General features: G+C 36.2%; 1 protein-coding gene across 2 annotated transcripts in view; it reads right to left on the reverse strand.

Annotated features, from left to right (window-relative positions):
• Positions 1 to 23,865, reverse strand: part of ADAM32 (ADAM metallopeptidase domain 32) — a 164,095-nt gene that overhangs the window by 86,723 nt on the left and 53,507 nt on the right. For both annotated transcript variants that reach the window (XR_010939495.1, XM_067721529.1), the window contains exons 10-12: positions 21,671 to 21,752; positions 13,723 to 13,859; positions 2,928 to 3,105 (exon numbers count right to left, since the gene is read on the reverse strand). Coding sequence is in view for 1 of the 2 variants with exons in the window: in XM_067721529.1 (XP_067577630.1) it covers positions 2,928 to 3,105; positions 13,723 to 13,859; positions 21,671 to 21,752 (397 nt within the window). In the remaining variant the exon portion in view is untranslated. The remainder of the gene's footprint in view (positions 1 to 2,927; positions 3,106 to 13,722; positions 13,860 to 21,670; positions 21,753 to 23,865) is intronic.

The following is a 23,865-nucleotide window of genomic DNA, read 5'->3' on the forward strand; positions in this document are numbered from 1 at the left end:
GAAAGAAGAACAGAGCTGGAGGTACCATACTCCTTGATTTCAAACTATAGTATAAAGAGACAGTCATCAAAACAGTATGATACAGGCACAAAAACAGCACATAGATCAATGGAACAGAGTAGAGAGTCCAGAAATAAACCCACGCACTTATGGTCAATTAATCTTCAACAAAGGAGGCAAGGATATACAATGGGGGAAAGACAATCTCTTTAATAAGTAGTGCTGGAAATCTGGACAGCTACATTAAAAGAATAAAACTGAAACATTTTCTTAAACCATATATTAAAATAAACTCAAAATGGATTAAAGACATAAATATAAGACCAGAAAACATAAAACTCCTAGAAGAAAACATAGGCAGAACACTGACATGAACTGCAACAATATTTTTTGGATCTGTCTCTTAAGGCAAAGGAAACAAAAATAAACAGATGGGACCTAATTAAACTTAAAAGCTTTTGTGCAGCACATGAAACCACTGACCAAAGCAAAAAACAACTTATTGAATGTGAGAAAATGTTTGCAAATAATATGCCTGATAAGGAGTTAATATCCAAAATATATAAACAGCTCATACAACTCAATATCCAAAAAACAAATAACCTGATTTAAAAATGGGCAGGAGACCTGAATACACATTTTTCCAAAGAAAACATACAGATGGCCAATAGGCACATGAAAAGATGCTAACAACACTAATCATTAGGGAAATGCAAATCAAAACCACAATGAGATATCAACTCACACGTGTCAGAATCACTATCATCAAAAAGATCACAAATAACAAATGTTGGCAAGTAAGTGGAGAAAAGAGAACTCTTGTACACTGTTTCCCACTATGGAAAACAGTATGGAGGTTCCTCAAAAAAACCCCTAAAAATCAAGCTACCATATGATCCAGCAATTCCACTCCTGAATATATATCCAAAGAAAACAAAAACATTAATTCAAAAATACACATGCACCCCAATGTTCATAGCAGCATTACTTACAATTGCCAAGATGTGGAAGCAACATAAGTGTCCATCAACAGATGAATGGATAAAGAAGACGTGGTACACATATACAATAGAATATTACTCGACCATAAAAAAGAATAAAAGTTTTCCATTTGCAACTACATAGATGGCCCTAGAGGGTATTATGCTTAGTGAAATAAGTCAGACAGACAAAGACAAGTACTCTATGTTGTCACTTATATGTGGAATATAAAAAATAAAACAAATGAATGAATATGACAAAGCAGAAACAGATTCCCAGATATAGAGGTCAAACTACTGGTTACCAGTGGGGAAAGGGAAGAAGGGGAAGATGGGGTAGGGAATTAAGAGGTACAAACTACTATGCATAAAATAAATAAGCTCCAAAAATACATTGTACAGCACAGGGAAATATAGCCCTTTTTAAAATAACAACTTTAAATGAAGTACAGTCTATAAAAATATTTAATCACTATGTTGTATGCCTAAAATTAACATAATATTTAAAATCATTGATACTCAATAAAAGAAAAAGATATATGCACCCATATGTTCACTGCAGCATTATTTACAATAACTAAGATATGGAAGTAAACTAAGTGCCTATCAATAGATAAATGCATAAAGAAGATGTGGTACATATATACAATGGAATATTACTCAGCCATAAAAAAAAGAATGAAATTTTACCATTTGTAAAAGCACGGATGGACCTAGAGGGTATTATGTTAGGTGAAATAAGTCAGACAGAGAAAGACAAATACCTTATGATTTCACTTTTATGTGGAATCTAAAAATATAACAAATGAACAAACATAGCAAGACAGAAACAGAGTTATAGATACAAAGAACAAACCGGTGGTTGCCAGAGGGAAGGGGTTTGGGGGGAGGAAAGAACTAGGTGAGGGAGATTAAGAGGTACAAAATTCTAGCTGCAAAATAAATGAGTCAGGAGTATAATATGTACAGTGTGGGGAACATAGTCAATAACTATGTAATATCTTTACATGGTGACATATCATAACTAGACTTATCAAGATGATCATTTTGAAATGTATAGAATATTGATTCACTATGTTGTGTAACAGGAATTAACACAGTGTTGTAGGTCAATTTAAAAAATGAAAAAAAATCTCTACCTGAATTGTACCAATGCTTGTGTACATTTGCAAACATTCATCCACCTGTATACTTACATTTGTTGTATTCTATTGTATGCAGGTGATGCCTCCAAGAAAATTGATTTAAAAATAGATGAAGAGTGAAAAGGGAGGACTTGTTCTACCAAATCGTGAAACATAATATAAAGGCACAGTATTAAAACAATGTGATATGAGTACAAGTTTGTTCTGACCCATGCATGTATCCAATCCTAATAGCATTTCTATCTTATGATCGTGAACATTTATCATATTTGCAGTACTGCTGCAAAAACTGAACTGTCTAGAAGCATTACACCCTGGACTTTTTGCATTCATTATATTTTCTCTAGGGCTTCTCTATCAAGTGAGTAATCAAACTCACCCAATGTTCAGACTGTAACTTTAACAGTCTTCCCTCCCCATACTGCTGATTCCATTGTGAGGCAATACTCTAAAGGATACTTGATGGTCTGCTCCCACATTGATCTTCAATAAGACACTTATCAAACGTCCAAAGGTTAAGCACAGGTTTGAAAGATTTTACATATTTAGTCTGGAACCAAAAGCTCACTGTAGACTTCACTTTTTTCCTGTCAGCAATAATTTTTTGGGAATATTCTTATATTTGTCCAAAACTCTTCAACCTATTAAATCTAGATGGTATATTCTTGTGTGTATTTCAACCTTGATCTTATTACTGCCAATATGTTGCACAGTACTCAGTCATATTTGGGATATATAACATATATGACAAAGAGTTGAACTAAAACAATAAATGTATCAATTTTCCAATTATCAGACTTACTTCCTCAGTACCACAGTCACAGATTTCATTTCCCTCCACTCTGCCATTTCCACAGATTGATGCCGGAGCCCTCTGCATTTGTGGCTTATTCTGAAGACACCGGGCACCCATATTTGAAATGAAATTTTCAAAGTCACTCAAACTGCAATTGCTAAAAGTCTTCACACCGCTGGATTGCCTAAAGATGAATCCGTATAATGTCATGGCAGTATACTTCTGAAAACACAACTCTATATTACGTAAGTTAATTTCAAAATGTTAAATTCAAGAGGTAATGATAAATGTTCATAACAAGTGCTCAGAGGCCAAAGTCATTCTGCAGGAGGTCATGTGATTTCATTCACTGGAATACATATCTTCTCAAAACAAAATTAAGTTCAATAGGCAAAACTAAACAACCCAACTAGAAAATGGGCAAAGATTTGGATAGACATTTCCCCAAAGAAGACACATATAAATAACCAACAGGTATGTTAAAAGGTTATCAGTATAACTAATCATCAAGGAAACGCAAAAATAAAACAAAAGACCTCACACCTGTTAAGATGGCTATGATTCTGTAAAAAATAGATAAACAGTGCTGTCGAGGATGGATAGAAATTGGAACCCTAGTATATTGTTTATGGAAATGTAAATTGGTCCAGGCTCTTTTGAAAACAGGTGTGAGGTTCCTCAAAAAATTAAAACTAGAACTATCATATGATCCAGCAATCCTACTTCTGGGTATATATCTAAAACTACTGAAATCAGGATATATAAGTTATATCTGCACTCCCATGTTTATTGCAGCAATATTCACGATAGCAAAGATATGGAGTCAACCTAAATGTCCACTGAAAGATGAACGGATAAAGAAAATGTGGTTCATATCTGCAATGGAATATTATTCCGCCTTAAAAAAAAAAGAAGCAAGTCCTGACATACGCAACAACACAGAAAAGCCTCGAGGACATTATGCTAAGTGAAATAAGCTAGTCACAGAAAGTGAAATACTTCATGCTTTCACTTATATGAGATATTTAAAACAGTCAAACTCACAGATGCAGAGTTGACAAGGGGCTAGGAGGAGGGGCAAATGGGGAGTTGTAAAATGGGTGTAAAGTTTCAGTTATACAAGATGAATAAATTATAGAGATCTGCTGTTCAGCATAGTGCCTATAGTTAAGTAATAAATTTAAAATTGGTTAAGACAATTCCTGTTGAGTATTTCAACTACAATAAAAAAAATTAAGAACAGATAAGAGAATGACCAAGATGTTGGAGTAGGAAGACTCTAAGCTCACCTCCTCCCATAGGCACATCAAATTTATAACTATTCAAAGAGCAATTATTGATGAGAAAGACTAGAAGAGTAGCAGAAAAGATCTTCTACAACTAAAGATATGAAGAAGGAACCACAAGTAGATGGGTGGGAAGGGTGGAGACGTAGTAAAGGCAAGACCCATACCCCTGGCTGGGTGACCCACCAGTGAGCCAGTTCTAGCCTCCCTGAGACCAGCCTCCCCCCAGCAGCCAGCTCAACACTCGCACAACCTCTCCCACCAGGGGATACCACCAGCCCTGGTATCCCCTGGATTCTAGCCCCACCAACCAGTGGGCAGACACCAGTCCCACCAGGACCATCAGAGCCCTGCAGCCTGCCATGTCAGGACCCAGCTGACCCACCAGCAGGCCAACACCAGCCCCAGGACCCTCTGAGCTACACGAGTAGATGAACCCAGCTCTGGGACACCTCGGACCCCTTCATCAGCCAACCTGGGATCCAGCCCTGCTTACTAGCAGGCTGTCAACAGCTTTGGACACACTGGACCATGCAGTAAGCCATGTCAGGAACTGGTCCCACCCACCAGCAGACTGATATTAGATCCAGGACCCCTGGGCCCATAGCCACTCACCCCAACCCCAGATCCACCCACCACTGGGCCAGCACTAGCCCCAGGACCCCATGAGTTTCCACAGTCAGCCACCTGTGACACAGCTCTACCCACCAGTGGCCGGCAGCCTCTGAACAAGGCAGGGACTGGCAACCAACTGGACAGGGGGCCAGTCCAGCCAAGTCTACCAGACCACCCACAGTAGTCAGCCCATCACAATAGAAGGACCCTCACAGTCCTCTTAGGGGGACCGCTAGAGCATATAGGTCTGGGACCAGAGAGGAAAGTGCTGCTGTGACGCATAGGACATCTACAAAAGGTCATTTCTCCAAGTTTGGGAAACAACCAAATACCAGATACATAGAAATAAAAACAGCAAATTAGGCAATATGAGGCAACAGAGGAATACGTTCCAAATGAAAGAAAAAGATAAAACCCCAAAAGAAGAACTGAGTGAAGTGGAGACAAGCAATCTACCTGATACAGAGTTCAAGGTAACAATCATAAAGATGCTCATAAAATTCGGGAGAAGAATGGATGAACAGAGCGAGCCATGAACAAAGAGTTAGAAAATTCAAAGAAGAAACAAAGAGAGATGAAGAATACAATACTTGAAATAAGAAATCTACCACAACGAATCAACAATAGGTTAGATGATACAGAGGAACAAATCAGTGAGCTAGAATAGAGCAGTGAAAAATCACTGAAGCTGAACAGGAAAAAGAAACATGTATAAGAAGAAATGAGGACAGCTTAAGAGACCTCTGGGACGATATCAAACATACTAACAGTCACATTATAGTAGCCCCAGAAGGAGAAGATAGAGAGAAAATGGGGCAGAGGACATACTGTATTTGAAGACATAATAGCTGAAGACTTCCCTAAGGTGGGAAAGGAAACAGACATCCAGGTACAGGAGTTACAGAGAGTCCCAAAGAGGATCAACCCAAAGAGGAACACACCAAGACACGCTGTAGTGAAAATGACAAAAATTAAAGATAAAGACAGAATATTAAAAGCAGCAAGGAAAAAGCAACAAGTTACATACAAGGGAACTCCCGTAAGGCTATCATCTGACTTAATAGCAGAAACTCTGTAGGCCAGAAGAGAGTGGCACCGTATATTTAAAGTGATGAAAGGAAGAAAAACTACAGCCAAGAATAGTCTAGCTGGCAAGGCTTTCATTCAGATTTGATGGCAAGGTCAAAAGTTTTACAGACAAGCAAATGCTAATAAATGGGTACCACCAAACCAGCTTTACAAGAAATGTTAAAGGAGCTTCTCTATGTGAAAAAGAAAAGGCCAAAACTAGAAACATGAAAATTACAAAAGAAAAAATCTTATAGGGAAATGCAAATATACAACAAAGGTAATAAATCAACAGCTTATAAATCTAGTAGGAAGGTTAAAAGACAAAAGTAGTAAAATCAGGGCTTCCCTGGTGGTGCAGTGGTTGAGAGTCCGCCTGCCAATGCAGGGGACACGGGTTCGTGCCCCGGTCCGGGAGGATCCCACATGGCGCAGAGTGGCTGGGCCCGTGAACCATGGCCGTTGAGCCTGTGCATCCGGAGCCTGTGCTCCGCAACGGGAGAGGCCACAGCAGTGAGAGGCCCGCGTACCACAAAAAAGAAAAAAAAAAAGTAGTAAAATCATCTACATCTACAATAAGTAGTTAAGGGATACACAAACAAAAAGGTGATGTCAAAAACCGTAAACATTGGGGGTGGGAAGTAAAAATGCAGGGTTGTTAAAACGTGTTTGAACTTAAGAGATCAGCAACTTAAAACAAGCATATATATATATTGCTATACACAAACCTCATGGTAACGACAAACCAAAAATCTATAGTAGATATACACACAAAAAAGAGAAAGGCATCCAAACATAACACCAAATGTAGGCATCAAATCATAAGAAAAGAGAAAAAAGGAAGAGGACCTCAACAAAAAAGAACTACAAAAACAACTCCAAAACAATTAACAAAATGGGAATAAGTACATACATATCAATAATTAATTTAAATGTAAATGGACTAAATGCTCCAATCAAAGGCACAGAGTGGCTGAATGGATACAAAAACAACATCCATACATATGCTTCCTACAAGAGACTCACTTCAGATCTAAGCATATGACAAATCCACAGCTAATATCATACTCAAATGTGAAAAGCTGAAAGCATTTCCTCCAAGATCAGGAATAAGACAAGGATTTCCACTCTCACCAATTTTATTCAACATAGTATTGGAAGTCCTAGCCGCAGCAATCAGACTAGAAAAAGAAATAAAAGGGATCCAAATTGGAAACAAAGAAAGAAAACTGTCACTTTCTGCAGATGACATGATACTATATATAGAAAATCCTAACGACACCACCAAAAAACTACTAGAACTGATCAATGAATTCAGTAAATGTGCAGGATACAATGTGATACATTTCTATACATTAACAACAAACTATGAGAAAGAGAAATTAAGAAAACAATCCCATTATCAATTGCTGTTAAAATGATCATACTACCCAAGGAAATCTATAGATTCAATGCAATTTCTATCAAAATATTAATGGCAGTTTTCACAGAGCTAGAACAAATAATTATAAAATTTGTATGGAAGCACAACAGACTCCAAATAGCCACAGAAATCTTGAAAAAGAACGGAGTTGGAGGTATCACACTCCCTGATTTCAAACTATGGTACAAAGTGCCAGTCAACAAACAAGTATGGTACTGGCACAAAAACAGACACATGGATAAGTGGAACAGAACAGAAAGCCCAGAAATAAACTCACGCACTTATGGTCAATTAATCTATGACAAAGAAGGCAAGAATATAAAATGGAGAAAAGACGGCCTGTTCAATAAATTGTGCTGAACAGCTACATACAAAAGAAACAAACTAGACTACTCTCTCACACTATGGAGAAAAATAAATTCAAAACGGATTAAAGACTTAAATGTAAGACTTAAACCATAAAACTTCTAGAAGTAAACAGGCAGTAAGCTCTTTAGACATTGATCTTAGTAATATTTTTTTGTATCTGTCTCTTCAGGCAAGGGAAACAAAAGCAAAAATAAATAAATGGGACTACATCAAACTGAAAAGCTCTTGTACAGTGAAGGAAACTATCAACAAAATGAAATGGTGGCGTATTGAATAGGAGAAGATACTTGCAAATGACATAGCTAATAACAGGTTGATATTTAAAATATACAAGGAACTCATACAATTCAACATCAATAAAACAACCCAACTGAAAAAGTGTGTAGAGGACCTGAACAGACCTTTTCCAAAGAAGACATACAGATGGCCAACAGGCACATGGAAATATGCTCAACATCACTAGTCATTATGGAAACTGAATCACAAGAAGATACTACCTCACACCTGTCAGAAGGGTTATTATCAAAAAAGAAAACAAATAGCGAGTGTTGGCGAGAATGTGGAGAAAAGGAAACCCTCATGCACTGTTGGTGGGAATGTAAATTGGTGCAGTCACTATGAAAAACAGTACGGAGATTCTTCAAAATTTCAAAACAGAACTACCATATGATTTGTCAATTCCACTCCTGTGTATTTATCTGAAGAAACAAAAATGCAAATTAGAAAAGATACATGCATCCCTATGTTCATTAGAGCATTATTTACAATAGTTAAGGTATGGACACAACCTAAGTGCCCATCAATAGATTAATGGGAATAGAAGATGTGGTGTATGTGTGTGTGTGTGTGTGTGTGTGTATATATATATACACACACACACACACACACACATACATACACACACACACACACACACACATATACACACACAGTGGAAATTACTCAGCCATAAAAAACAATGAAAGCTTGCCATTTGTGATAACATGGATGGAACTAGGGGGCATTATGCTAAGTGAAATAAGTCAGGCAGAGAAAGATAAATACTGTATGATTTCACTTATATGTGGAATCTAAAAAACAAAACAAATGAACTAACAGAGCAAAACAGAAACAGTTATAGAATCAGAGAACAAAGAGGTGGTTTCCGGGGGGGAGGGGGGAAGACATAGGTGAGGGAGATTAAAAGGTGCAAACTTCTAGCTGCAAAATAAATGAATCGCAGGTATAAAATGTACTGTGGGGACTTCCCTGGCGGTCCAGTGGTTAAGACTCTGCACTTCCACTGCAGGGGGTGCCAGTTCGATCCCTGGTCGGGGAACTAAGATCCCACATGCCTCCCAGCACGGCCAAAATAAATAAATAAAATAAAATATTTAAAATAAAAAAATACAAGTAAAATATTTAAAATAAAATGGGGAACACAGTAACTATGTATTATCTTTGTATGGTGACATATAACGACATCATGGTGATCATTTTGAAATGTATAGAAATATCAAATCACTATGTTGTATAACAGGACTAACAAAACAAACAAAAAACTCATAGAAAAAGAAATCAGATGTGTGGGGGGAAGGGGAACTGCATGAAGGCAGTCAAAGTCACAAACTCCCAGTTATAAGTAAGTACTAGGGATGTAATGTACAATATTATAAATATAATTAACATTGCTCTATGTTATATATGAAATTTGTTGAGAGTAAATCCTAAAAGTTCTCATCACATGAAAAAAATTTTTCTACTTCTTTAATTATCTATATGAGATGATGGATGTTCACTAAATTTATTGTGATAATCATTTCATGATGGATGTAAATCAAATCATTATGCTGTACACCCTAAATTTATACAGCGCTATATGTCAGTTATATTTCAGTAAAACTGGAAGAAAAGACAGAATAGATAAATTTTATTTTTTATATGCATTACAAACTAAATCTACCTAAGAGAAAGTTTTGAGCTAATGGGTGTGGTTGTATGTAAATTCTTGCATATACAGAAAAAATATGGTTATGTATGTGTATGATACCTCTGCCTAGGTGAAATACAACTGAAATAATGGCACGGAGACAACCAAATAATCATTTATGTAAATTCCCAGATGTATATCAACAACTCTTCAAACTTCTACTTCCTCTATCTTTCCCTTGACCAAATTAAGAATCAAACTCTTTGAAAGTTTGAATCTCTTCTATTTCAATGGTTTTTCAATGTTTATTCATAGGTTTGTACTACATATATAATATGATAGATAATTCATTGAATTGTAAGTTGTTTGAAGCAGGAATTTTGTCATCTTTATGGTTGGTATCACTTATTACCTGCACAGTTCTAAGCAAACATAGAACCAACTGTCTGTTGATTCTTCCTAATAACAACAAACTTTCGTTAAACAGACTGTACTGTGCTTAGTCCTGAGCTTTCTCAAAGATTTCACAGAAATTGTATATTAATCAAAATTTAACATAATTATGTCCATATACCACTAATAAAAATAACTTCAGACAATATTTCCATAAGATGAGTCACTCTGCATATGCAGTACAACTTTGTAAGGTAAGGAGGTAACTGACATTTATTGAGTGCCTATTATCAGCCAGATATTTTATTCACTTGATTATTTAATCCTCACAACAAACGAGAGAGGTTGGTATTGTCATCAACATTTTATAGAAACTGAATTAAAGTTTAGAGAAGCTAGAAACCTCTTCAAACTCAGATAGTTTGTACATTAGCAGGATCAGTATTCACACACAGTTATCTAAGACTCCAAATTCAGGTACTTTTTACTCAAAATTTCATCTTTGAACAGTAAATAATTCAATAAAATATTTACTATTAAATATTAATAGATATTTTACTATAAACCATAAATTTTGATGATCTTAGCACCAAAACTGAACGGTGAAGAAAACTTTTAAATAAAAAAACTGTATAATATTTTTGATCTGGGAACTATTTATAGCTAACTGTATATAATCCCTAATTATTCACCTTTTCGCTGCCCATATGGCAGTTCTTAACTAAGAATGTGTGTTCCCAAAGTTTACTTGAATCAATTATCTGAAGTTTTTCCTAACGTTCATTTGGTTGCGATTTTGCACTCTAAATTCTAATGCTATGTTATTTTGCTCCCAAATTATTTTATAAAGGCTTATTGAAACTATGATATAACTAGCCTAAGTTCTGTATTCAAAGAACAGAGAAATTATGTGACAGAAGGAAATTATGCAAAAAAAATGTTGTACTCTCTACCATTTTTCTGAAGTTGGAGTTAGCACTTGACAGCATTTTACAGTATTTCATTTTTCTTTCAGGGTCTGTCTCTTGTCTACACTTCTTTCCCAACATTCCATATTCTCACTGTTCTTGTGTATCCCTACACCACCATTTTAATACCTCCTAGGTCTTGCTATTCCTCAAATAAGAAGAGATACCAGCACACTGATAAGTAACTTACTTGATTAATTGCATCCTCACAACAACTGTGAGATGTACCTATCATGATCTTCATTTTTCAGATGAGAAAAATAAGGGTTAGGGAAAATAGCAAACAAGTGAAAGATTCCAAAGCCCACATTCCCCTCAATGTATTCCTTACTCCAAGATGGTACCTCCTCTTCCCCAATCAAATTCCCATAGCTTAATAAAATTGGTCTTAGTAAGAAATTAAGAGAAAGCAATAAGAATAAAATAATTCAATTTCTTTGGATAACTGATAACTCCATACTCCTTCTAAATGTTTTTGCCTTTTTGTAAAATGATGCAACTGGATAGGTAAGCAAACCTTCACCATGAGTTTTCCCTAAGTTCCTACATTCATAGCTTTTGCCACTTTCTATGCTCTTTCCTCCCTCCACTTCTGAACTATTTGTTTGTTCAGACTATGTTAAAAGTTATCCACTTTTAAAAAGTAGATATAAATTGCATCATCAAAATAATATACTAGAAGGATTATTGAACTAAAGAATGAAGTTTGTACGAATATATTTTAATGTTCTTTTGCTACTTGGTTTAAATTAATTCCAATATATTAACTGTCCTCTATATGAAGTCAATATGGAGTAGAGAAAATAACAAAAGCTTTGAGTCAGATAAACCTGTTGACTAGTACCAATCTTGTGACTTATGAGATTTTAAGCAAAGTGATCAAACTCTCCAAGTTTCAGTTTTCTCATCTACAAGATATGGATAGTACCCATCCACTTCTTAGGGTTGTTATGAGGATTAAATGTTAATAAACAAGTAAAGTACCTAATTCAACTCTTTGGCTTATAGTGAGTACCCAATAAATCATTGGTGACATTACTGATATCAGCTGAAGTTGGCCACTTATTATCTGTATATCCAATGTAGAGTCATTTAGGCTCTCTGTACTCCAGGGCTTTAAAAAAAAAAAAAACACATGGAAAAAGACAAATGGAAATAATCATAGTTGCCTTACTTACTCACATGCCTTCTTTGAAAATTACAGAAAATAATGAATGAGATGTACTCTAGAAATGCAAAAGATATATCTATCTACATTTATAGATAGATCTTATATGTTCATTTATATATCTTACATATATATGCATATAAAATCGTTAGATTTTGTAAAAATTAAGATAATACTTGCTCTACACACATCACAAAAGTTTTTTAAGAAACTGGACAATATGTATGAAAGCAGTTTAAATGTCATACAGCACCATACAAATCCAAAGGCTTATTAACACAGATTCTAAAGCCGGAATGCCTGGGTTCAGAACTCAGGACTGCCACAACCAGCTCTCTGACCACAGATAGTTATCCTTTTATAATTCAGTTTCTTATCTGTAAAGACGAGAATAACAGGACCTATCCTAAAGAGATGTGAGGATCAAATGACTTAACATATGTAAAGTGTTTGAAATAGTCTCTAGCACATAGCAAGCACAACGTAAATATTTGTTATTTTTATTATCATTACTCCCAGACTCTGGGTGACCTACACAAAACGTCTTGTCATAGCATACTTGAGAATAGTTGGCCAAATGGACAACAGGCCCAGAATGGTAATTTTCATATTGCTTATATAGCTATATAAATTTTATATTTGATTTAATAAATGTTATATTTAATTTATTATACATTTAATTTAATGAAATTATATATTTTATACATATAAAATATTGTTTTTATATATAATCCATGGAGAACTAAATTGTAATAAAATGTGTGTATATAAAAATATATATGTTTGTGTTTGAGCTATTTTTAGAAAGTAAGTGTTAACCTTAGGTGGTGCTTAGAAGTAACTATAAAAAGAGCATGTTTTCAGAAATTAATGGCTTCTTTTCACTTTTGACTTTTGATTGTTCTTCAGTTATGAATAGGTCATACTTAACATAGGCCCTTTTTACAAATAAAAACTGTAGAACACTAATGACATCTGCTGTAGCCCTTGTACGATACACTATGTGGGGAACACTGGCAAATTTAGAAATCACTGTAACTAATCCATCACACACTTGTAGGATTTTACAATTTAAAAAACACCTTCCCATTTTATTTTCTCATTTTATTCTTATATCACTCTGTGAAGTAGGAGAACAGGCATAATCATTCCCATTTTAAAGATGACAAAAATAAATCTAAGCAAGGCCTAGTAATTTATCCAAAGTCACACAAATATTATATTCTTTAGATCATAGTTTTTCCACAACATTAATATACTCTAAAAGCAAAACAGAAAATTTTGTCTAAAAACAAAGGTCACTTGTTTTGGCCTATGACATATTTTTAAAGATCCTTATTAAGTGATTTCTTAAAATACACAGCCTATGGAGAATTCCTTTGCTAATGTATCTTGCAGACTGGATTTGCTATCTTTGACTGTTCTTAATGCTAATCTCCCACCATACTATTCTTAGGCTTAAAATCTCATATTTATATTTTGTGGTCCTTGGTCCATTTATAGTTAATTCATGCTATAAGCAAATACTAAAATTTTTCACTTCAGTTATTTAAAACAAAATAAATACAACAAATAAATAAATCTTATTCTTTAAAAACTTACATGGCTTTTGGACTCATTATGCAGATGGCTCCTGAACATCGACATTTCCTTGGGTCATCATATGATATGCCCAGACTGAGTCCCAGCATCTGGGTGACAATAATTGAAAATGCCTCCAAAGTTATCCCCTTGGGATACTACATTAACAACAAAGAAAATTCAAATAAAAGACAATTCACTGAAGGATGGTAAAAGTAATATTTTTCTAATTATGAACATTTTATTGATTTATCAAATACTTAAGATTATGGAAATGCAGTTCATTGGACAAGTAAGAAGCTGAAGATCTTCTTATGAAATTTTATTGAGATATACGCATATTGAGCCTATGTCTAGCTTTGCCATGATTTAATAATTGAATGCTTTTAAGATAATTCTTAAATAACTGTCCTAACTATATAAAAGAGCTATTTTTACATTAGATTTTTGGCTATATGGACCATGATCTTCCATTCACCTAATTTCTTAGGACAGCTCTCATGTTCATTCAGGAGAGTCCACATGATACTCCACCCCTCAGCTCACAACGTGGCCACATAACCAAATTCCTCAGTTGTAAGTACGCTATCTGCTTCCTGCCAAGATTTTCAATGACACAGTAACTAGCATCAGGAGAAACCACGGAAAACAGACCCTCAGGAAAGCATTCTTGTGATTAGGCTGTCACATATTTAATGAGTGCATAAATATCTTCCTTGCCAAGGAGAAATGGGACACTGGTAATTCATGATATGCAATGACATCATAATTTCTCAAATTTTGCCAAATGTGGCATAAGTTAAGGTGTAGGTAGAGGCCAAGTTGTGAGGAACATCAAGGCACTTCACTGTTATAAAGACAAGCTATAATAAATATTTTGGGGTCAACTGGCTTCTTATGGCAGTACTAGAGGAAGCACATTATGAAAAGCAGAAAGGAAAAACTGTAAATGAACAACTGATAATGCAAATAGGCAATCAGAAAGCCTCTGCAGCAGCACTGTAGTGACTATCACCTCCTGCACTTGTTGGTTTGATACAGCTGAGGACCAAACTCAGGGCCTAGCTATAAGTACTGTAGGGTTCCAGCTCCAATTTAACTATCAAACCTACCAGGTTTGGTGTGGAAGGGGTCAGAATCTGAAACTTGGGGTGGGAACAACTGGAGTGACATGAACAAATATCCCTGGACGTCCCTTGCCCGTAGAGTAAGCCTCCCTCTAAACAATGAAAGAGGGCTTCACTGGTGGAGCAGTGGTTAAGAATCCACCTACCAATGCAGGGGACATGGGTTCAAGCCACAGTCTGGGAAGACCCCACATGCCGTGAAGCAACTAAGCCTGTGCACCACAACTACTGAGCCTGAGCTCTAGAGCCCGCGAGCCACAACTACTGAAGCCTACGTGCCACAACTGCTGAAGCCCGTGTGCCTATAGCCCGTGCTCCACAATGAGAAGCCCATGCACCACAATGAAGAGTAGCCCCCACTCGCTGCAACTAGAGAAAGCCCATGCGTAGTAACGAAGACCCAACGCAGCCAAAAATAAATTAATTAATTAAAAAAAAAACAATGAAAGAGCCCCTACATTTAAAAAAATGACACTTAATGACAATACCTGGGACATTTGTCTCATCACCCCTCATTGTCTCCAGGTCCATAGTAAGAATTAAATTGCAACAGGAGTGATATCACCAAGATGGCAACATAGGTCTTTCCCAACTTCACTCCCCCTCACAAGAAGAACAACTAGCAACTATTCATGGACATCACTGAGAAAATTCTAGAACATGGAGGTAAGGCTGAAGCAGCCCCTGTACCAGAGACCAAGACAGACCTCATTAGAAGGTTAGGAGGAGCAGATATACACTGAATGCATTGCCCCTCCCCAAGACTGGTGCAGCACCACACCGAGAGGTCTTCCCAGAGCCTACAGTCCCTCAAGTGGGAAAAGAGCCTAGAGTGGACATCCAGATCCCCTAGTATTGTGGATCACTTCTGGGAGCCCCTACTCTGATCTTACCTCATAAGAATCACAAAGGATGAGCGAGACTTGACCCCTGGGAATCTGATCATGACAGAGAAGGCAGGAAGGGCTTGCAGCAATCACTGCTTGCATCTTGGCAGGCCGAGTTCCCATCTATAGCACCTGTAGGTGCCAACTAGCAGCTGTGCTCATCTGCAGAGCCAGGACAGTGGAACAGTATGACAAGGGAAGTCAATGAGGTATGGGAATGCCTGATTTGAGTCCTCAGATGAAAAGCTTTGCCAGCCCTGGAACCTGGTCTGCTACCCACCTCCACCCAGTCAGGGGAGTTGTTCATAGCCCTGCCTAATGCCTAGTATAGCTCCCGGCTCCCCCTGACCAGAAGCCTGGTCAGAACACCTGGTAGCTGCATAGTGCAGCAACACTTGAGCAGAGAGTATGGCAGGCAGAATTGATTGTTCACAGAGCAAAGCCTGTGGCACTGTTTGGCCAGGAAACCTGGAGTACCAGTTAGATTGAGTCAAGACCACAAACAAAGAGCTAAGCTGGTTTTCCCACTACACCTGGACAAGGACACAAATTCATAGCCCTTCCCACTGCTACATATAGCCTTCAGAAAGCCCAACCAACGAATCTAGCCAGAGCACACAGGAAGCTGTGCTGCCCACCCAACAACCCTGCTTACAGTGGCACTTGAACAGAGAGCACAGCCCATGGTTTTCCCCATCTTCAGAGCAAAACCCAGTGGCCCCATGTGTCCAAGGAATTAAGGGCACAGTCTGCTTAATGTGGGTCCACAAACAATGAGCCATTGCAGGTCATGTGCTCCCTGTCAGGGCACGGAAGCTAATTCACCTCCCAGCTACTGCTGAGTAAAGTTCCCTGTCCTGACCTTCTAGGAAGCCTGACCAGTGAATCTAAACAACCACAGAGTATATCCTACTGCCTCTCTTGGGCAGGGAACCTCATTATCAGTCCTATCCAACAGTTAATAGCCAGTGGTACCCCCTCCCCTGACCTCAGAGGTTGGGCAGTGGCCTTGCCCAAAAATAGATCCTGCCTGTCCAAGGACATGTCCAGAAACCTAAACTGAGCTGACTAGTGAAGAACTGTCTCTGCCAAAGTGAGCCTGTAAAGTCTGGAAGAGGAGACCAATAACTCAAATGCACAGGTACCAAAGTGAGGAATGAAGGAGCAAGAAAAATCAGGTGGATGTGACACCATCAAATCAAACTAAAAATGCTGCAAAATAACTAACCCAAAATAAATGGAGATCTATGAAGTGTCAGAGAAATAATTTAGAATAATCTCCTTAAAGAAGTTTAGTGAATTACAAGAACACACAGATGACCAAATGAAAGTAGTAAAACAATGAATGAACAAAATAGGTTCAACAAAGGAACAGAAACCATTAAAAAGAGATATCCTAGAGCTGAAAAACACGACTGAAGCATTCAATAGAGAGCTTCAACAGTAGACTCAACCAGGCAAAATAAAGAATCAGTGATCTAGAAGGCAGGAATATTTTAAATTATCCAGTCAGAGGAGCAAAAATAAAAAAAGAATGAAAAAGAAAGCAAGCCTACAGGACTATGGGACAAACACACACACACACACACACACACACACACCCCCCAATAACCATATCATGGGAATTCCAGAAGGAAAAGAAAAAGGGACAGAAAGTATATTTAAAGCAATAATGGCTGAAATTTTCCAAAAACTGGGAAAGAAATGGACATCCAAGTATATGAGGCACAAAGGACCCCAAATAGGTTGAACTTGAATAGGGCTACACCAGGACACATTACAATTAAAAAAGACAAAGAAAGAATTTTGAAAGAAGAGAGGAAAAAAAACCAAGTTACATACAAGGGAACCCCCATAAGACTATCAGCAGGTTTCTCAACAGAAATATTTCAGGTGAGGAAAGAATGGGATTATATATTCAAAATACTGAAAGAAAAAAAACCTGTCAACCAAGAATTCTATGCCCAGCAAAACTGTCCTTCAGAAATGAAGAAGAGACCATGATTCCCAAACAAATAAAAGCTGAGGGGGCTTCCCTGGTGGCGCAGTGGTTGAGAGTCCGCCTGCCGATGCAGGGGACACGGGTTTGTGCCCCGGTCCGGGAAGATCCCACATGCCGCAGAGCGGCTGGGCCCATAAGCCATGGCTGCTGAGTCTGCACGGCCGGAGCCTGTGCTCCGCAATGGGAGAGGCCACAACAGTGAGAGCCCCGCGTACTACAAATAAATAAATAAATAAATAAATAAATAAAATTTTAAAAAATCTTGCCATTTGTTGTACAGATGAACCTGTTTACAAGACAGAAATAGAGACATAGTGAACAAATGTATGGACACCAAGGGGGGAAAGGGGGTGGGGGGGTGGGATGAACTGGGAGATTGGGACTGACATATATACACTAATATGTATAAAATAGGTAACTAATGAGAACTTGCTGTATAGCACAGGGAACTCTACTCAATGCTCTGTGGTGACCTAAATGGGAAGGAAATCCAAAAAAGAGAAGATATATGTATACATACAGCTGATTCACTTCACTGTACAGCAGAAACTAACAAGACATTGTAAAACAACTATACACCCCCCCAATAAAAATCTTGCCATTTGCAAAAACATGGAAGGTCTATCTGGAGAGTATTACACAGAGTGAAATAAGTCAGACAGAGAAAGACAAATATGTATGCTCTCACTTGTACTTGAAATCTAAAAACAAAACAAACAAACAAAAGAAAATGAAAACAAACTCAGGTAGTGAAGACAGATGGGTGGCCGCCAGAGGGGAGGGGGTAGGGTGGTGGTGAAATAGGTAAAGTGGATTAAGAAGTACAAACCTCCAGTTATAAAATAAATAAGCCATGGGGGTATAATATACAGCATATAAAATAAGGTCAATAATATTAACTTTGTATGGGGACAGACAATTACTAGACTTGTCATGACTTTTTGTAAGGTATGCAAATGTCAAATCACTGTGTAGTACACCTGAAACTAACATAATGTTGTACGTCAACTGCATTTCAATTTACAAAAAGATCAAATGGAAATTGGAAGAGTTACGTATAGAGATGTTTATTAAATATTGTTCGTAATGGCAAAAATAGAAACAACCAAAATTCCCATGAAAATCATAAAGGATACAGTGTGGCATTAATATAATAAAGTATCAAGCACCGATGCAAAAAATTTACTAGGCACAAAGGATTTTGAGGACAGTGAAGCTACTCTCTATGACACTATAATGCTAGATATATGTCATTATATATTTGTCAAAACTCACACAATGTATACCACCAAAATGAACCTTAATGTAAGCTGTGAACTTTTGGTGGTTGTAATGTGTCAGTGTAGGTCCATCATCTGTAACAAATGCACCTCTCTGGTGTGGACGTTAACAGTGAGGGAGGTTATGTGTGGGGGTGGGCAGGGACTACATGGGATATCTCTGTACTTCCCTCTTAATTTTGCTATGAACCTAAAATTTCTCTTAAAAAACAAAGCCTTTTAAAAATTAACTGTAATTCCATTAAATCTCAAAATTTTAAGTGGAAACCAAAAAAAATCTATTTGCAGAATGATACAGCAGGATACAATTTATATTATGTTTAAAGCATAAAAAACAATTCTTGTTCAGAGACATATTCAATTGTGGTAAAAGTATAAGAGCTTTTAAACAAAGAAATATAAAGGTTTATAAAAATATAAGTACAAAAGCTTTGTAAAAGCATCATTCCTTGAATTCAACTCCTCTAATAATTCTATCCTACATCCTGCCTCACCCACTCATTCCTATGGTTCACACTCTAGATCCTGTCAACAGATTTTTATCAATAACTGCAAGCCCTCCGTCATCTCTGTGCATCCCACATCCTGACCACCTGCTGTCTCTCCTGATAACTCCACTAGCACCTCAACTACAACAATCTGCATACCCATCAGCACAACCAAACCATGTTCCTACATTTTCACTGTTCCTAACCTCCTTACTGACTTCTCTCCTCTTTTAAGCAGTTCAGATTCTCTTACAAACACCCTCAATTTCCTTGCCATCCTTTCACTTCATAATGAGTTGACAAAAACACAATACATCAATCTGCAGAATGCTGAGAGAGAAGGATGTTAGAACTAGGATTCTAAGCCTAGCCAAATTACCAATCAAATGTGGAGGGAAAGCAAAAGTGTTTTCATTAATAAAATAACAGTGTTTGCCACTTATATACACTGCGTCTAAAATTTTTTAAACTTGAGTTATTCCAGAAAAAGAGCAAAGAATTCCAAGAAAAGGAAGATGAAGTTTAATTTTCTGTGGCAGTTGGTTCCGCCCACAGAAGTAAAATAAGTTAGAAAAAAATGGACAAGACCTCTTTTGGCCATCAAAGCTTTACCAGAATAGCAACATATTTACTTCTTGATTCAGAGTTAATATCATTTTTATATTCATAATACCATAAAATATTTATTGATTTAACTTAAAAATCAACCTGTAGACAAAGCACAAAAGTTCTATAAAATAAATTATAAATTTTATAACTCTTAACAATGGATATGAGAAGTGTACTATTTTACATGTCTCATTTTTCATAGCAAATAATCAATGGACTTTGCATAAGGTAAAAAGAATTTTTAAAATAATTAATATAAATAAAAACATAAATACATTAAGATGGTAATATATTATGCAATAATATTTAATATATTATTGTGTATTATATTGTATAACATCTATAATATATAATTACATATATTATGTATATACATATAATATTTAAGAATGTGTTTAATATAGATTACTATTATAAGTATTAATAAAGTAATAAAAACGTCATAATATATATGACAAATAGAGTGGACTAAATATGTCAAAGATAACATTACCAATGTTGTCTAAAGTTTATTAATCAAAATAGGGGTCAAAGTATATATTTTTTAAATAAATAAACTTAACTACCAGAGAATTTAAATAGAAATTATAAATTCTTACAGGACTTCATGAAGGGGATAAAGAAGACAGTTTTGTTAACAAACTTTGCTTTGTATAGCTACAATTTAAACAATTTTACATATACATGCATGCATGCATAAATTCTGTAATAAAAATAATTGGAAGAGTATCAGAAATAAAAATATGTATGCAAAATCCCATTTTTGCAAAAACATATAATGGGGAGCCACAGTAACAGATAAAAACTCAAAGTACGAGATACATATTAATCAAAATGTTAACAGTGATTATTGCTTCATCCCTGGGAAGACGCCAGATTATATGTTTCCTTTTATGTTTCTATATGTTCTTTTAAAAATGGACATGCATAACATAAATTACTTTGTAACTTAAAAATACTATATAGTACTTAAACTTATTTTTAAAAAGGATCAATAGGTGGGGGAAAGGCTCAATGAATTACTTCTCTATCAGTGATGCATCTAATTACACCAATAATTTATTTAAATATAAAATATTTATCAGAACTATAAATATTTAAAATAGACATAAAAGTTTCTTTCAAATATTACGTAGAAAAATTTGAAACATTTTAACAGATTTTTATCATACATTTTGGTTCATCATTTGTTTTGATTTTGAAGTTAATTTATCTATAAGACTATTTTTCCAATTTTATACCTACAAGAAAAAAAATCTATTTTGGTTATAGAAATATCTTTACAGATAATTTTTCATAATACACTCTTCTATATAATAAGGGAGACATGTGTATTTATTATATTTTTATTCCACTTTAACTTCCAAATAATTGCAATAAGACACTTGTACTTCAGAATACTATACTTCTACATACTTCAAAGTACTTCTACATACTTCAAAGTTCTAAGAGTGATGGAATATAAATGCAATCTCTAAATGTAGATATAAATGTGAAGTGTATAAAATATATGCTGTAATACTGGGTAATTTTTAAATGTATTTTTTTCAAATAATAAGATTAAATAATTACATACCAAAGCAATTCCTGCAGAATAACTGGTAACACACATCTTTCCAGGAAATGCTGCTCCCACATAATCTGGATAATCTCTATAGCTAAATAAATAAGTATATAATTATAGTTAATTTTGACAAACAATTCACATGTGATAACGCCTGCTAGTAATTTGTCTGTAGTTCATAAATTTCTAGTCTGAAGCAAATTGAAGTGCAATCTTTCCGTATGGAGTTAACTGCTTCAAATTTGTAAAATAGTCTTCATTAAATGAGATTAAGCAATCTGGGTTCCTAAAACGTATCCAATGGATCCAAGTTATTGATGACTTTACTGTTCTTGTGACGTGTGGTTAGGGTTACTAAAGCCTTGATCAAACATTTCAATCAAAAGCATTTTGCTGAATTACAATGACAAATAGTTTTAATGTATGGATTAAAAGTTTTCACTCAAATGTAGAAAAGCTCACCATTTTCTCACTGGAATGATTTTATTGTTCTACAACTTACCATTATTTTTTTCTGCTTTGAGAAGAAGAGTCCGTATAAACTGCCATATAATAATAGCACTATTCTCATGGATTTACATAAACGATTCTATTTAATCCTCAAATCCAGCCAGTGAATTAGATACTATTTTTTCCCCACTGAACAAATCAAACATCAGATGGGAAGTACAAGTAACTTGCTCAGGGCAGCACAGGTAAGTGCTGCTGAAGGATATGAACTTGGACAGTTTGAATGCAGAGCCATACTCTCAACCACTAAGATATAGAATTCTCAGTTTGAAATGCCTCCTCAGTCTCAACTGCACTGCACTTCACAATTGCACTGTCTCTCCACTGCTCCCTTATTCTGTCTCACTGATATTGTTTATACATAAGCACTTGTTTCCAAGTATTTGCCTTTAACACCCAACTTTGGCTTTACATTCCAATATGAAAGTATTGTTTACACTCTTTCTTCATTCAAGATAGTTCTCCCAATAGATAAGACTTTCCCCCTATCTCTATGCATATTCCTGATGAGCTGGATTCAATAATAGCTATTTTCTACTTAATACGGCCACCCAGTCTCCACATCAAATCAGTTATCAAGACTTACTGTTTTACTCCTTCAACTTTTCTTGTATCCCTCCCCTCCTCCAGAGGTTCAGCTCCAGTTATAACTATGAATTCCATACTCTTTGAAAAGAACTATTATTTAGTCCCATGTCTCTAGGCATATTGTTTCCATAACCTGGAATGCTTTCCACCTCCTTTCACTGAATTTAAACATTCCTGGGACTTCCTGGTGGTCCAGTGGTAAAGAATCTGCTTCCAATGCAGGGCATGAGGGTTTGATACCTGGTTGGGGAACTAAGATCACACATGTCACGGGGCAAGTAAGTCAGCACACCACAACTAGAGAGAAGCCTGCACACTGCAACGAACATCCCAAGTGCTGCAACTAAGACCCGTCACAGCCAAAAATTTTTAAAAAATTAATTATATTAAGTAAAAACAATAAATATTTTTTAAAAATTCCTCAATCTGCCTTCTCACTTCTAATTTGATTAGCACGTCTTTAACTTGGCCCTTTTGTTATATGTTACTTTGAGTCTCTCTCTCACTCTTGCTCTTGCTCTCACTCTCATTGTTTCTTCCTCCTGTAAACTAAACAAGTAGAGATAATGTACCAACATTAATCTTCTGGAGTGACATCAGCAAGATGGCAGAATAGGAGTTTTTTAGCCCTCATCTCTCCACAGAAACAACAATTTTGACAAACAACCACAGATGTGGCCCAAGACCCAAGGAAAGGCCCCATGCCACACTGGAGCAAAAAATCCAAGAAGAGACACATTGAAGAAGGTAAAAACAGTTTCACTTTACCCGTGTCACCATTCCCCCAAGGCAGCACAGCTCAGTGCCAAAAGAGCTGCCTTCAGCCCTGATTCCTCCCACAAGGGAAGGTGAGAGTATAGTGAATACTGCCAGCTATGCAAGATGATGCCAAAGAGGCCCACTTTTTAAACGTCCATTGAGAGATGAATGGATAAAGAAAATGTGATGTATATATACAGTGGAATATAATTCAGCCTCAAGAAAGAAGGAAATCCTGACATTTACAACATGGATAAACCTGAAGGACATTATGCTAAGTGAAATAAGCCAGACATAAAAAGGCAAGCACTGTATGATCACACTTATGTGTGGAATCTAAAATAATCCAA

Source organism: Pseudorca crassidens, chromosome 21 (genome assembly GCF_039906515.1).
Source record: "Pseudorca crassidens isolate mPseCra1 chromosome 21, mPseCra1.hap1, whole genome shotgun sequence".
NCBI lineage: Eukaryota > Metazoa > Chordata > Mammalia > Artiodactyla > Delphinidae > Pseudorca > Pseudorca crassidens.